Source organism: Salvia splendens, chromosome 5 (assembly GCF_004379255.2).
Source record: "Salvia splendens isolate huo1 chromosome 5, SspV2, whole genome shotgun sequence".
In the NCBI taxonomy this organism is placed as follows: domain Eukaryota; kingdom Viridiplantae; phylum Streptophyta; class Magnoliopsida; order Lamiales; family Lamiaceae; genus Salvia; species Salvia splendens.
Window position 1 is genome coordinate 25,298,158 of NC_056036.1, and position 15,150 is coordinate 25,313,307.

The 15,150-nt window shown below is 44.9% G+C and overlaps 2 protein-coding genes across 2 annotated transcripts; both read right to left on the bottom strand.

The window, feature by feature from the left end:
• Positions 1-248: 248 nt before the first annotated feature.
• LOC121804013 lies at positions 249-1,299 on the bottom strand. The gene is made up of 3 exons (XM_042203568.1): positions 1,293-1,299; positions 572-1,099; positions 249-496 (listed from the first exon to the last, which is right to left on the bottom strand). Exons 1-3 carry the CDS (start codon positions 1,297-1,299, stop codon positions 342-344), a joined length of 690 nt encoding a protein of 229 aa, XP_042059502.1. The 3' UTR covers positions 249-341.
• A 2,649-nt stretch (positions 1,300-3,948) lies between these two features.
• On the bottom strand, positions 3,949-11,152 carry LOC121804014. Its single transcript, XM_042203569.1, has 4 exons — positions 10,903-11,152; positions 10,504-10,761; positions 4,267-4,794; positions 3,949-4,191 (listed from the first exon to the last, which is right to left on the bottom strand). The coding sequence occupies exons 1-4, from the start codon at positions 11,150-11,152 to the stop codon at positions 4,037-4,039; spliced, it is 1,191 nt and encodes a 396-aa protein (XP_042059503.1). The 3' UTR covers positions 3,949-4,036.
• Between the last annotated feature and the right edge of the window lie 3,998 nt (positions 11,153-15,150).

Sequence of the window (15,150 nt, forward strand, 5' to 3'; positions counted from 1 at the left end):
AATTTATTAAAAGTGGCAGCGATGTGACTTCAACTACAATGTTAATTAAGCGACATGAGGAAGCTGCTTGGAAGACAAGATGATGGAGAAATTCTGTATTCGAAGGACGTAAGCAAATTTCGGGACGAAATTTTTGTTAAGATGGGTAGATTGCAACACCCGTAAAAAATAAAAAGAAAAAAAAATCAAATAAATCTAATTAAATCTTTTCATAGTTGACTTGGTCAAATACATTTCTCCAAACCCATCAATAAACGATTTCCACATATCTTCATCTTCCCTAAAATCTCTCCAACCACCAAATCTATCAATATCTATCAGTTTTGCCTATATATACCCAATCAATCCCTCAAATCAATTACCATCGGATCAAGTTCAAGGAGGGTTGACAACACAATCTTTGCCAGCCAAAACCTTTCACCAACAGCGGGTATACACTTCTTCCACCTCATTCCTATTCCATTCTTGTGCATCTCATGGAATCTGAAATAAATCTCTAATTGGAAAACCAAAACAAAACCGAATCAAAGAATCGAACTTTAATTTCACGAAATCAACGTAAGAACTTTACTTGTGGGGTGGTTCGGGTTGGTTTCGGGGCTGCGCGGTGTCGTTTCGGGGATGTTCGAACAGCGAGCAGACCCGTGGCGACTGCAGACGGCGATGGCGCTGAGCGACGGCGTGGACGCGGCCAGCAGCAGCTCTTCCCGGCGGCGACAGCAGCGTCTTCCAGGCACGGTGACAGCAGCACCGTTCCCTCCCGGCGAGCAGTGGCCGGCGGCATGGAGAGAATCAGAAGAGGCGACGAAAATTTGGGGATCTTGTTTTCTTCCTTTTTGTGAGAGAAAGCGAGAGACAGAGATGAGAGTTGGGGAAGAAAGGTGCGCGAGGAAAAGGGAGAGGGATTTTGTGTGTGCGCTTCTGTAAATCCCCAATTCTGAGTGTTGCAAATTTGAGAAAATCTGGGTGTGTTCTTTGAAGAGCTTTGAACGAAACTGTGAGAGAAAGAGAGTTTGTTGCTTGGTGTTCTTACTGTCAATTTGAATTAAGCAGGGAGGGCGTAAGAATTTGAGACAGTAGGGTGCATATGGGGGGTAGACTTGTTTTGTCAGGGAGTATATTTTAATTAAAGTAGTTGACGGCAGGGAGTATAGGTTTAGTGTTGAGAGAGTAATATTTTTTTATGTTAAATAAAATAGTGTCGAGGGAGTAATACGTTTTTGGCTGAGAGCATAGGTAATAATCCTTTTTCTTTTCCTTCGTTTAATAAATGTAATTGCGAGTGGAAATACTTGTCATAATTCGGTTAAGTGCTTATATAATTTTGGGAATTTTTTTCCGACATCGTGGTGGAAATACGAGGAGCCAACGGAGGAACGCGGCCACCGAATAATCGAAAACCATGAAACGTGATAAACGATTTTAATTAGGGTGCATGCATCTTATTTATTTACTTGATTCATTGTGTTGATTTATGTGTTATTTAAATGCTAAAGGTGATTCCTTGCAAGCGAGACGTGATATCAAGGGAAAGGAAATAATTTCGAATTAAGAACTTGAGGTGGGCTTTCTTTTTAAATAAGGGCAATGCCCTAAGTATACTTTTTTTATGTGAAAATGATATGAATATTTGTCATGCCGTGTTTTGTTTTATTCTATGGAAACCTATCTGATGTGGCTTTTGCCATCAATGGATAATCAAATTCGGGTCTGTCTAGGGAGTGAGTCCCTATTCAGGCTAGTGTACACCAATGGGGATCGTGAGCCGTCTTTTGGGTCGGCCGATCTAGTGACTTGGAATGTGGCCACGTTCCTTGTCATCAATGGATCAGATATGGTAGACGTCTATGGGAAAATGGTTGATCAATCGAATTTTAAGATGGAAATGATTTTAGTGTCTTGGGCGATTTCTAAAGTTAAAACCCCAAGGTCCACTCAATGGTGGCATGATAAATATCTTTTTATAAAATGTTTTCGGCATGAGTCCACTGAGTGCATCAAGTACTCAGCCCTGCTTTTCTTTTTAAAAATTGCAGGTTGAGCGTGACGGGTGCGGTGGGTGTTGAGCAAGACCGTTGAAGAAATTTAAGTGTGTAGAATGTGTCATGTCTTCTCACGTGGCATATTCCTTCTCTCAAATGCTTCCGCTAAGTAGTTGTCTTTCTTTTGAGTTCTTGTATCGTTGAGATAGTATTCATTTTTGAGTTGTTGATTGTTGAGATACTCTGATTTTATTCGAGCTATTCCCATTTGTTTCGGGCTATGGTTGAGTTGTGTTGTTTTCCCCTTTCTTCCCCGCTTCTTTAATCCTCCCCTAGTCGCGATCAACCCGTGTTTTCTATCCTTAGAAAATGCGGGCGTGACAAAGTGGTATCAGAGCAATTTTTCCTTCCGCTCTGGACCCGAGAGTCTTTTTCTGTCTTAGTCTAGACTTGTTTCGCTAGACTAAAATAATAATGATAATAATTATACATTAAAGGCTCAACATCCCGCTTCGCCGCGCTCAATCAAGAAAGAGGTAATTTATTTTTGTGAAAAATTGTTATGAGAAAGTTTTCATGAAAGGAGATGAGAAACTATGGTTAGGAAAACAAAGTATGTTTTACAATGGGATAGAAGAGAAAACAAAGTATGTTTTACAATGGGATAGAAGAGCTATGGTTATGAAAATAAAGTATGTTTTACAATGGGATAGAAGAGCTATGGTTATGAAAACAAAGTATGTTTTATAATGGGATAGAAGAGCTATGGTTATGAAAACAAAGTATGTTTTACAACGGGATAGAGGAGCTATGGTTATATAAAAATATATGCGCGTGTGTGTTTCGCGATATGTTATGCAATGGGGTGACTTATCTGTTGTGAAAAGATTTGATCAATGGAAAATGTTGTGTTTATGAATTGTTCAAAAAATTTTGAGTTTCGAGAAAAATAGTTTTAACTTTTTCTTTGGAAAATTAAGCTATAGAAGTGTGATGTTATTTATGTTATGAGGTGCCAAGTATAATGCATTATTCTATGGAGTGTCTTATACGAAGGATGAAAGTTGATGTGAAAGTACGTTTAGTTTTGAGTCAAAACTTTTACTTTAAAAGTGAGATGTGGAAATTTTTGAGGAAAGTGTGAAAGTGTAAAGAAATTTTGTTTCAAAAGTTTTGAATATAAATGTGAAGTTCGAAAGTCTTTTGTTATGGATGTGAAAATGTTGTGTGTTTTATCTGGTGGTATGAATGGCGTTAATTATGGTAGATGTTGAGATGTAAGATGATTAAGTATGTTGCGAACATAGAGTGCTTACGTTGTAGGTTAGGTTGAATACGCGCAAACCGTAGTTTTAAGTTGAGATAATCTATCACTTTCCCGAATGACGAAAACGAACGAAAATCTGAAAGTTTGGGGAGAACCCCTAATTTGTCAAGGCACAACGAGGCAAGGAGATTGAGAGTGCGAATGGATGCCGGTGGACCATGAAACTTTTTCTTGGAATTGCGTGAAACGTTCGAGCAAGCTTGATGTGTGAACTATTTTACTATTTCCTACGTTTTCCATGAACGACAAGAACAAAAAGAAGACGAAGAAGATTTCAAGAAGTGGAAGATAGCGAAGACGAAATGAAGTTCAAATGCAAAAGAGGGTGCAAGACAAGGAGGGATGATGCGAAGTGCGCAATTTAATTTAATATAGTCTAATCTCGCGTAATTTATTAAAAGTGGCAGCGATGTGACTTTCAACTACAATGTTAATTAAGCGACATGAGGAAGCTGCTTGGAAGACAAGATGATGGAGAAATTCTGTATTCGAAGGACGTAAGCAAATTTCGGGACGAAATTTTTGTTAAGATGGGTAGATTGTAACACCCGTAAAAAATAAAAAGAAAAAAAAAATCAAATAAATCTAATTAAATCTTTTCATAGTTGACTTGGTCAAATACATTTCTCCAAACCCATCAATAAACGATTTCCACATATCTTCATCTTCCCTAAAATCTCTCCAACCACCAAATCTATCAATATCTATCAGTTTTGCCTATATACAATCAATCCCTCAAATCAATTACCATCGGATCAAGTTCAAGGAGGGTTGACAACACAATCTTTGCCAGCCAAAACCTTTCACCAACAGCGGGTATACACTTCTTCCACCTCATTCCTATTCCATTCTTGTGCATCTCATGGAATCTGAAATAAATCTCTAATTGGAAAACCAAAACAAAACCGAATCAAAGAATCGAACTTTAATTTCACGAAATCAACGTAAGAACTTTACTTGCGGGGTGGTTCGGGTTGGTTTCGGGGCTGCGCGGTGTCGTTTCGGGGCTGTTCGAACAGCGAGCAGACCCGTGGCGACTGCAGACGGCGATGGCGCTGAGCGACGGGGTGGACGCGGCGAGCAGCAGCTCTTCCCGGCGGTGACAGCAGCGTCTTCCAGGCACGGTGACAGCAGCACCGTTCCCTCCCGGCGAGCAGTGGCCGGCGGCATGGAGAGAATCAGAAGAGGCGACGAAAATTTGGGGATCTTGTTTTCTTCCTTTTTGTGAGAGAAAGCGAGAGACAGAGATGAGAGTTGGGGAAGAAAGGTGCGCGAGGAAAAGGGAGAGGGATTTTGTGTGTGTGCTTCTGTAAATCCCCAATTCTGAGTGTTGCAAATTTGAGAAAATCTGGGTGCGTTCTTTGAAGAGCTTTGAACGAAACTGTGAGAGGAAGAGAGTTTGTTGCTTGGTGTTCTTACTGTCAATTTGAATTAAGCAGGGAGGGCGTAAGAATTTGAGACAGTAGGGTGCATATGGGGGGTAGACTTGTTTTGTCAGGGAGTATATTTTAATTAAAGTAGTTGACGGCAGGGAGTATAGGTTTAGTGTTGAGAGAGTAATATTTTTTTTTATGTTAAATAAAATAGTGTCGAGGGAGTAATACGTTTTTGGCTGAGAGCATAGGTAATAATCCTTTTTCTTTTCCTTCATTTAATAAATGTAATTGCGAGTGGAAATACTTGTCATAATTCGGTTAAGTGCTTATATAATTTTGGGAATTTTTTTCCGACATCGTGGTGGAAATACGAGGAGCCAACGGAGGAACGTGGCCACCGAATAATCGAAAACCATGAAACGAGATAAACGATTTTAATTACGGTGCATGCATCTTATTTATTTACTTGATTCATTGTGTTGATTTATGTGTTATTTAAATGCTAAAGGTGATTCCTTGCAAGCGAGACGTGATATCAAGGGAAAGGAAATAATTTCGAATTAAGAACTTGAGGTGGACTTTCTTTTTAAATAAGGGCAATGCCCTAAGTATACTTTTTTTATGTGAAAATGATATGAATATTTGTCATGCCGTGTTTTGTTTTATTCTATGGAAACCTATTTGATGTGGCTTTTGCCATCAATGGATAATTGAATTCGGGTCTGTCTAGGGAGTGAGTCCCTATTCAGGCTAGTGTACACCAATGGGGATCGTGAGCCGTCTTTTGGGTCGGCCGATCTAGTCACCTGGAATGTGGCCACGTTCCTTGTCATCAATGGATCAGATATGGTAGACATCTATGGGAAAATGGTTGATCAATCGAATTTTAAGATGGAAATGATTTTAGTGTCTTGGGCGATTTCTAAAGTTAAAACCCCAAGGTCCACTCAATGGTGGCATGATAAATATCTTTTTATAAAATGTTTTCGGCATGAGTCCACTGAGTGCATCAAGTACTCAGCCCTGCTTTTCTTTTTAAAAATTGCAGGTTGAGCGTGACGGGTGCGGTGGGTGTTGAGCAAGACCGTTGAAGAAATTTAAGTGTGTAGAATGTGTCATGTCTTCACACGTGGCATATTCCTTCTCTCAAATGCTTCCGCTAAGTAGTTGTCTTTCTTTTGAGTTCTTGTATCGTTGAGATAGTATTCATTTTTGAGTTGTTGATTGTTGAGATACTCTGATTTTATTCGAGCTATTCCCATTTGTTTCGGGCTATGGTTGAGTTGTGTTGTTTTCCCCTTTCTTCCCCTCTTCTTTAATCCTCCCCTAGTCGCGATCAACTGTGTTTTCTATCCTTAGAAAATGCGGGCGTGACAGGTGGGGGAACTCTTGAGGTGGGGGAGGATTCTAGAGAGAAGGGAGAGCGTCTCTCTCTAACTTGGGCCGAGGCTCGAGCATATCGCCTTGGTTGGAGCGTGGCGGTCCTTGCCTCCACCTCGAACCTTTTTTCCCGATACATGACAATCATCTTTCCCATGCCCAACATGTTTACAATTGGCATAAAATAATGGGATACGATCCCATGCCACTTTGTTCCTTGAATCTTTACCTCGGATAGTGAGGATGATATCTTCCGTTGGGGGAATTGAGATGTCAATCTCTAAATATATCCTAGCAAAGGAGAGCCGACTTTGATGAATTGTGGCATGATCAGCTTGTAGTGGCTTGCCAAGGAGCTTACCGATTGCCATGGGGGCCGATTCCTCATAAAGGTGAGCCGGGATTCCCATGATGTTACACCAAACGGCAACAATTGGCGACTCAAAGAAGGTGTCAAAATCTGGCGCCCATGTGAACTGTTAGGAGTGAAGACGAGGGGAGAGGTAGGAAGCACGAGGTGTGCACAGAATTTGTAATATGTAACGTGAAGCTAGTAGTGATAGGAAATTGAATCAATTGTATTGCAAAAGAATAAAGAAGAACACTCCTCCGCAGAGGCCTACGACTTCAGTCGTCCAATTACAATTGATCTTCCAAGATGATTGATATCTCTATCAGCTCACTTATTTATAGACTAAGGAAATGAAACAACGAAAGAAAACAACTCTCCCTAACAAACTGCCGAGAAGCTTGCGGTCTTCCAGCTTCCAAATCTTCTTGTTACTCCTGCGGATTTGTTGGCCAAACGACCGCTCGGTTTCCTCTCCTGTAGACCCGCCACCTCGTATCATGAACACCCTCATCGGATGGATATCAACATACCAATTCGGGCTCCCATTAGGACCATTTAGCCACCTCTTGGAATTGGAGTAAAATATGCTTAGCATTCAAGTATTTCCATGTGAATGCACCAAATAACCCCATGCTACTAAGGCTTTTGTGAATTTGGGTTGTGGACGAAATCGAATGGGAGAACTTCCTGACAATGGTAAGCCATAGTTTCTCCGAGAGGTAATCCGTTTCTAGATCAGAAAAAGAGAGAGATGGAGTACCTTCATAAAGGCCGGTTGTCCCCAAAGGCTTGGCCTTGCCGGCGTCCAAGGGGATTGGCTCGGGCCTTCGATGGTTGTTTAGGGCCGGTATGCCCTCCACGGCCCCGGTCCGCCCACGGGTGAAGGATTCCTCGCCGCCTTCCGCACATTCGCCGACGGGGCCAGCTTTTCCGGCAAAGACTCCGGCGGTGCCAGCATCTCCGGTGAAGATTCTGGCGGCTGTGCCACGGGGGCACGGTCTTCCTTGCATGCATCGGCCTCAAGGTGGAGATAGTAGCACATTGTGATGCTTTGGACTACAAATTGTCATTTTCCACATTTGGACCAACACTTTCTTTCCCATGCAAAGTAGCCTTTGTTTCTACCTCATTTTGCAAGTCACATGTTTCCAACACATCACATGCCACCCCATCATCTAGCTTAGGACCCATGTGATGCATTGTACTTGCAACGGTCGACTGGTGGTCCAGCTCACTCCGGCACGCCGGCGCCGGCTACAGTCCGGCCATTTCCTCGGAGGTGGGCTTTTTCATTACAATCATAGGGGGACGCCGCCCTTCATTCGCCATTTGAGCTAACGAGCTCAACATCTCCCCAATATGGGCTTGCCCAAGTTCCGGCGATCCCCTTCCGTCAACCATGTGCCTCGGCGGCTAGGTTCTCTACCATTTCAAATGCCATCTTCTTTTTGGCCCTACAAACATCCGACCCAAATTCTGAACCGGCACAAATGAGGCCTCGGCGTGGCTTCTCCGGATTCGGCGTACCTGCCCGCTTTGTTTTAGGTCTTGAAATCGAGGGGAAGTTCCATTCCGTCAAGGAGAGGGGTTGCGTTGTGGAGCTGACCGCCGTGACATCCCCCAACTGGAAGCTCACCACCGGATTTCACCATGGAATCAGGTGCAAGCACATGTCACCTCCGGCCAAACAAGAGATACCTTGGCCGAGAGACCTTGCGTGCCCCTCGGCTGTCCCGTCGGCGCGGAAGACGCCTAGGTTACCGTCGACGTCGAGGATTTTTCGAGAGAGAAGTTAGAGAGAAGGGAGATCATTTCGCGTTATTAGCCTCAGGGAAAGCCGGTTGTTTAGCACCGTGATTTTGTTGATAGCTCGGCAGTCGATGCAATTCTCCATGATCCATCTTTCTTAGAAACAACAATTACCGGAACAGCACATGGACTCATGCTCTCACGGATTTTTCCTTTTTCCAACAACTCTTGAACTTGCCTTTGAATTTCCTTGGTCTCTTCGGGATTGGCTCTATAGGCTGGTTGGTTTGGTAGAACTGCCCCGGGAACAAGGTCAATTTGGTGTTCAATACCTCTTAATGGAGGTAATCCACTTGATTCTTCCACGGGAAAAACATCTTCGAATTCCTATAAAAGAGACACAAAAGTACTTGGCAAAGAAGTGGTTAATTCGTTAGTGGTAAACAAGGACTGTTTGTACACTAAGATGAAAACACTCTCTTTTTCAACTATTGCACTCTTTATTTCTTTTGCTCCCACATAAAAATTCTTTTTTTCTTTCGGACTCTTTTCACTTGACTCTTTTTCAATGCCCTAACCTTTTTTTTTCTCATTCTTACTTTTCTCTCGACTCTTTTTTTTCAGTCGACTCTTTTTCAATGCCCTCACTTTTTTTTCTCTCAACCTACGAGCTCTCCTTGATTGTGACAATTTCTGTTGGTCCTCTTGAATTTGTTGAGGTGTCAATGAGACAAGCATAATAGACTTGTTGTTGTGCTTAAAGATGTAGTGGTTGTGAAATCCATCATAAGTCGCCCTACGATCAAACTGCCATGGCCTCCCCAAAAGAATGTGACTTGCATGCATTGGCACAACATCACAAAGAACATCATCTTTATAATTGCCAATTGAAAACGAAATTAGAACTCGCTTAGTCACTCGAATTTCTCCACATTCATTAAGCCATTGTAGCTTTTTTTTTTAAACAAAAGCACCACGAGGGTGGAGGGTTCAGGCGGACCCACACCTGTGCATTACTAAGGACAATTGCAACGAAAAACTAGGAACACCGAGCCGCCCAAAAGTGACGGCTCGCCAAAACCAATTAGAGTACAACGAGGGCCTCCCTACCAACTAGAGTGGTCATCAATGTACTCTTCACTATTCTATTACAATTAACATGGTGTAACCTTCACATCACAAAATCCAAGATCCGTCACTTAATTGAGGCCCACAATAGGGATACCCCCGCGATGAATGATCCCTCCCGGATCAAGTTCCTTGATGAAGCCTTCCTTCTCCCGGTTGGGGAGCCCACATGAGACATTCATTGAGCAAGTGCTCGGCTCGTTCGCACTAGAGTCATCCCGATCGAATGACACCGTGGCGACATTGTCTTTCAAACGCAAATTATCGATGTGTTGAGCTTTGGAGTGCATGTCTCCCTTATGTGCCTCGCATTTCCTCTTCCTCGACACCAATTGGAATCCATCCTCGTCCATGCTTGGTTGACTCCCAAGGGGCGCTCGAGGAGCCAACGGATCGACGTTCATTGTACCCTCCTTGTTCTTCTCTTGGTTGCCACTATCTTTTTCCTTGTTCGTGTGATCAATGTTCGGTGAGGTGCCAACCCTAATCGCAGCCTTTAGACGCCATTCTCGACGGATGATCCTGTGATCGTGGCTAGGGTAGAACGCCTTGGTTGGTGTTCGGTAATCCTTGCCTCGCCCCTTCCTTCCCAACGCATGACACTCATCAATGACATGCCCAACATGCTTACAATTCTCGCAAAACAATGGGATACGGTCCCATGCTACTTTGTGTCTTGAATTTTTGCCTAGGATGTTTAGCATGATCTCCTCCGTTGGGGGGTTGGAGATATCAATCTCAACACATATCCTAGCAAAAGAGAGCCGGGTTTGATTGATTGTGGCATGGTCCGCTTGTAACGGCTTGCCTAATAGCTTGCCGATCGCCATGAGGGCCGATTCCTCAAAAAGATGGGCCGGTAGTCCCATGATATTGCACCACACGGCAACGATGGGCGACTCAAAGAACGTATCAAAGTCCGACGCCCATTTGAACACCCTCATTGGGTGAATGTCAACAAACCAAACCGGACTCCCATTAGGGCCACTTAAGACCTTAGCATAATCAGCCATATCTTGGAATTGAAGTAGGATATGCTTGGCATTCAAGTATTTCCAAGTGAAAGAACCAACTAGCCCCATACCCCTTAACTTTTTTGAATTTGGAAAGAAGAAGGGAGTGAGTGGGAAAACTTCCCAACAATGGCTAGTCCTAGTTTCTCCGAGAGATATTCCGTTTCAACATCGGTAAAGGAGAGATAAGGTGTACCTTCAAAGTCTCCAGCTGTCCCCAAAGGTGTGACCTTGCCGGCGTCGAGTGGGATTGGCTCGTCCTTATGGGTTTTATGTGGTGTTGAGGCTCCCACCTTGCACCCCGTCCCCCAATGTGCGAACAAGTTTTTAGCCTCCTTCCATGCATTCGCCGGCGGGACCAGGTTTTCCGGCGGGTACTCCGGCGGCCGGCCGTCGGTGCCATGGTCCCTCTTGTCTCCATCAATGCCGAATTGGGTGTGGATAGCACATGGTGCTGAATTTGAATTCAAAATGGCATTTACCTCAAATGGACCATCATTCTCTTGCTCAAGCAAAGTAACCTTTGTCTTTTCCTTCTTTTGTGAGTCACATGCTAACCCATCCTCTAGCCTAGGTGTCACATGGAGGGGTGTACTTGCATTGGTCTCCTTGTTGACCATCTCATACTCCAAGCATGAGACATCAAGGTCCCGGCCAGCCGGCGCCGGCGCCGGCGCAATTCCGGCCATCCCCTCACCATGAAGACCTTCCAAATATTTTGTCGAAGCTTTCTCATTCTTTGCCATTTGAGCTAAGGAGCTCAACATCTCCCCAATAAGAGCTTGCTTAACATCCGGCGACCCCCTCCCTTCACCATGGAGTTTGCTGACGAGTCCATCAGCCATTTCGAACACCATCTTCTTCTTAGCACGACTCACCTCCGAACCAGATTCAAGACCGGCTCGTTTGAGAGCTTGTCGAGCTTTCTCCGGTTGGGGCATGCCATCCCTTTTGGTTTTGGGCCGTGCAATCGAACGAAACTTCCACTCCGGCGAGGAAGGGGGCTGCATTCGTGTGTATCAAGGCCGTGGCCTCCCCCTTCGGCAGGTCACCACCGGACTTCACCATGTGTCGGATGAAACAATCACATTTCACCTCCCTCAAAGGGGAGGGAGGGAGAGAGGTCGAATTCTAGAGAGAAGGGAGAACTTCTCTCACTTATTAAGCCATTGTAGCTTGTACGGATTAGGATGTTTTTCCGTTGTTAAGCTCAACTTTTCCACCATTTCAGAACTTGCAACATTTGCACAACTACCACCATCAATAATCATTATGCAAAGTTTACCTTGGACCAAATACCTTGTGTGGAAGATGTTCTCCCTTTGTTGATCATCGTTTCTGTTTTGCATGTTTAGAGCCCTTCGAACCACCAAAAGTTCTCCATGTTCTGGTCCAATCTCCTCCAATTGTTTATCCTCCTCCTCATCATCTTCACGTTCACTTTCAGATTCTATCTCTCCATTTGGCTTCAAAATCATCACCCTTTTGTTTGGACATTGAGATGCAATGTGTCCAAACCAAAGCGGCTTTGTTAAAGGGCGGCTTCTCAATGATAATGCGCTGCTGGCTCAAGAGATGTTCCATGAGCTTGCACGATGCTCCCCAGCGCCTAATGTAGCGGTGAAGATTGATATGGCCAAAGCCTACGACAGGGTCCAATGGCCTTTCCTATTGAAGGTGCTTCGACGCATGGGATTCCCGGACGCATGGATCTCGCTTATGGAGAGGTGTATTAGCTCGTGCTGGTTCTCGATTCTTATCAATGGGGCACCATCGGGTTTCTTCAGATCAACACGAGGTCTCCGCCAAGGTGATCCGATATCCCCCGCCTTGTTTGTGATAGCAGCGGACTACTTGTCGCGAGCACTAGACAAGCTCATACTCAGCCAAAAGGAGATGACCTTCAAAGCCTCCCGAAGATGTATCGAGATCAGCCATCTAGCCTACGCGGATGACTTAATTATATTCACACAAGCGGCGGCTACCTCCTTGCGCCGACTCAGAGCTTGTCTTGAAAATTATGAAAAAGTCTCAGGCCAACAAATCAGCCTTGCCAAGAGCAACTTCTACATTGCGGAAATTCATGAGCAATGGGCAAGCTCGATTCAAGCGGAAGGGGGTTTTTCTAGGGGGGCCTTCTCGTTTCTCGACCTAGGCGTCCCCATCTACCGAGGTGTAAAGCTCACGGACATGTTCCTCTTCCTCCGTGAGAAAATTGCAAGAAGAGTCTCAGGGTGGGCGCACAGGCATTTATCTTTTGGAGGGAGGCTCACGCTTATTAAGAGCACTCTTGAAGCGATCCCCTTGCATATCTTTCAAGCCATTGAGCCTACCGCCGATACTCTCAAACAACTCGATCAACAAATGGCTCGATTCTTCTGGGGCTCTACGAGTGAGAGGAAGCGGACCCACTGGATTGGATGGGACCAAATGTGCCTCCCCACTGATGAAGGGGGACTCGGGATCCGCAAAACTAAGGAGGTCCTTCGTGCCTTCAACATTAAACTATGGTGGCGCTTCCGGGAGAAAAACTCCCTTTTGGCGAGATATATGATGGCTAAATACTCTTCCAACTCCTCACCTCTTGCCGTAAGAACACCGAGCAGGAGTAGCACCACATGGAGGAGGCTTTCTGGAGCCAGGACCCTCGCACAACTGCATATGAGGTGGCTAGTGGGCCAAGGTAATATTTATTTTTGGGATGACATCTGGCTCGGTAACACCCCACTTAAGGAGCTCAGCCTCGATGAAAGGGGGAGTCCTACCACTCGGGTGTCGGAGTATATTAGGAATGGCTCATGGGATGAACCCAAGCTCCAACTCCTTCATGATCATGCCGGCATCCCACAGCACATCATTGATCCCATCCTCAACACCCCGATCCTCCACGGTGAAAAGGACATCCCGAGGTGGACCCTTTCTAAGCCTGGGGAATTCACGGTGGCCTCGACATGGGACACAATCCGAGGGCAGCACCCGCTCATTCAGGGATTGGGCGATGTTTGGAAGGCGGGTCTCACTACTTCCATAGCCATATTCATCTGGAGGCTCCTCTCCAACCGCGTACCGCTCGACACGAAACTTCAGTGGCGGGAGATTGAGCTAGCTTCCAAGTGCCAATGCTGCCCCCACCGACCGGGTATCGAGTCCCTCCAACACCTATTCATCCAGGGACATGGAGCTCGCAGAGTATGGAGTGAGTTTGACGCTTGGTTCGCAGGCCCATCCCCCCGCCTCCATATCAATGACACAATCCCTACGAGAATTGAAGTGTGGGCGCGGAGATATCAGCAGCCGAACAAGAAGCATCTTAGCCGAGCCACCCCATACCTCATTCTTTGGTTTATCTGGTCGGAGAGAAATAGGAGTCGCCACCAAGGCACACAGTTTAAACCACAAAATGTGGTATGGCAGGTCCACATGTTCATTCGGAATTCTATGTCCAATGGAAGCTTGAAGCCGAAACATTGGAAGGGAGTTAAACTTGGAATCAACATTCCTCAACAAGCGGCGGCAATCAGGGTGCTACCCCTAGCCATGGCAATCAAATGGAATCCCCCGGATCAGCCGTGGATAAAGCTCAACACGGATGGTTCCTTTAATGAAGCAAACGACAAAGCAGGGGCTGGAGGGATCATTCGAGACCACTTGGGTAAGATGCTCGTCGCCTTCAGCACGCCCCTCGAAGCACACTCGGCGTTAGAGGCGGAGCTCTTGGCCATGCTCCACGGTTTGAACATAGCCAAGGAATTCGCTCTACCAATCTGGATTGAGTCGGAAGCAGAGCAAGCAATCAAATTGGTCAATGGGACAGGATGGGGCCCGGCACTCGCTCGGCAAGCGGTGGCGCAACTAATCCTACACAAACGCCAACTAAAATTCCGAGCCACGTTCATACACCGGGAGGGAAACAAAGCGGCAGACTTCCTTGCGAGAATGGGGCTAGACCAAGACAGTGGCCTACGAATGCACGTCAACTCAGCACCGAGAGAATTGCTGGACTTGGTTCGGTTGGACGAGATGGGAGTGTCGCACATCCGAAACCTAGACGGGGACGGACACTAAAGTTGGTAATGAGACGTTGGGAGACAATATAGTGACTAGTTTTTTGGTTAATTGTATTTTGGAAAAGAGTATGATGGGGTCCGAACCTTGTGGGAACGGACCGCATACTACTCTTGGCTTTGTTACGGCACACCACTTTCGGGTGTGGCCACGCCTTGTAATTATCTCTTTTGGAAATATAGGGATGAGGGACCCACGAACCCTCCACCGTAAAGGTGTTTGATTAAAAAAAAACATTTGATATCTCTATTTCGAGTAGAAGTAGAAGTAGAAATACCTTTACCCTTCTCAAATTCTTTGGACTTGGATGTCGAAGCTTCATTTTGGGGTTTAGAAGCTGCCCCAAAATTGGATTTGGATGAAGTCCACTCTTTTGTCCTTGAAGAATGAGAACTTGTTGAAAAATTCTTTTGGATTGTTCTCTTCTTCAATTGTCCCTCCACCTTCATGGCCATATGAACCATATCCTCTAACTTCACATAGTGTTGAAGCTCCACAATGTTTGCAATCTCCCTATTCAACCCACATAAGAATCGAGCCATGGTTGCTTCTCTATCTTCTTCAACATTTGCCCTAATCATAGCAATCTTCATCTCTTTGTAGTACTCATCAACAGATTTAGTACCTTGTTTCATAGATTGTAATTTTTGATACAATTCACGAAAATAATGAGAAGGTACAAATCTCTTACGTATTATGCCTTTCATTTCTTCCCAAGTCGAAACTGGTCTTCCTCCATATCGCCTTGTACTGGTTGTCAATTGATACCACCAAACTA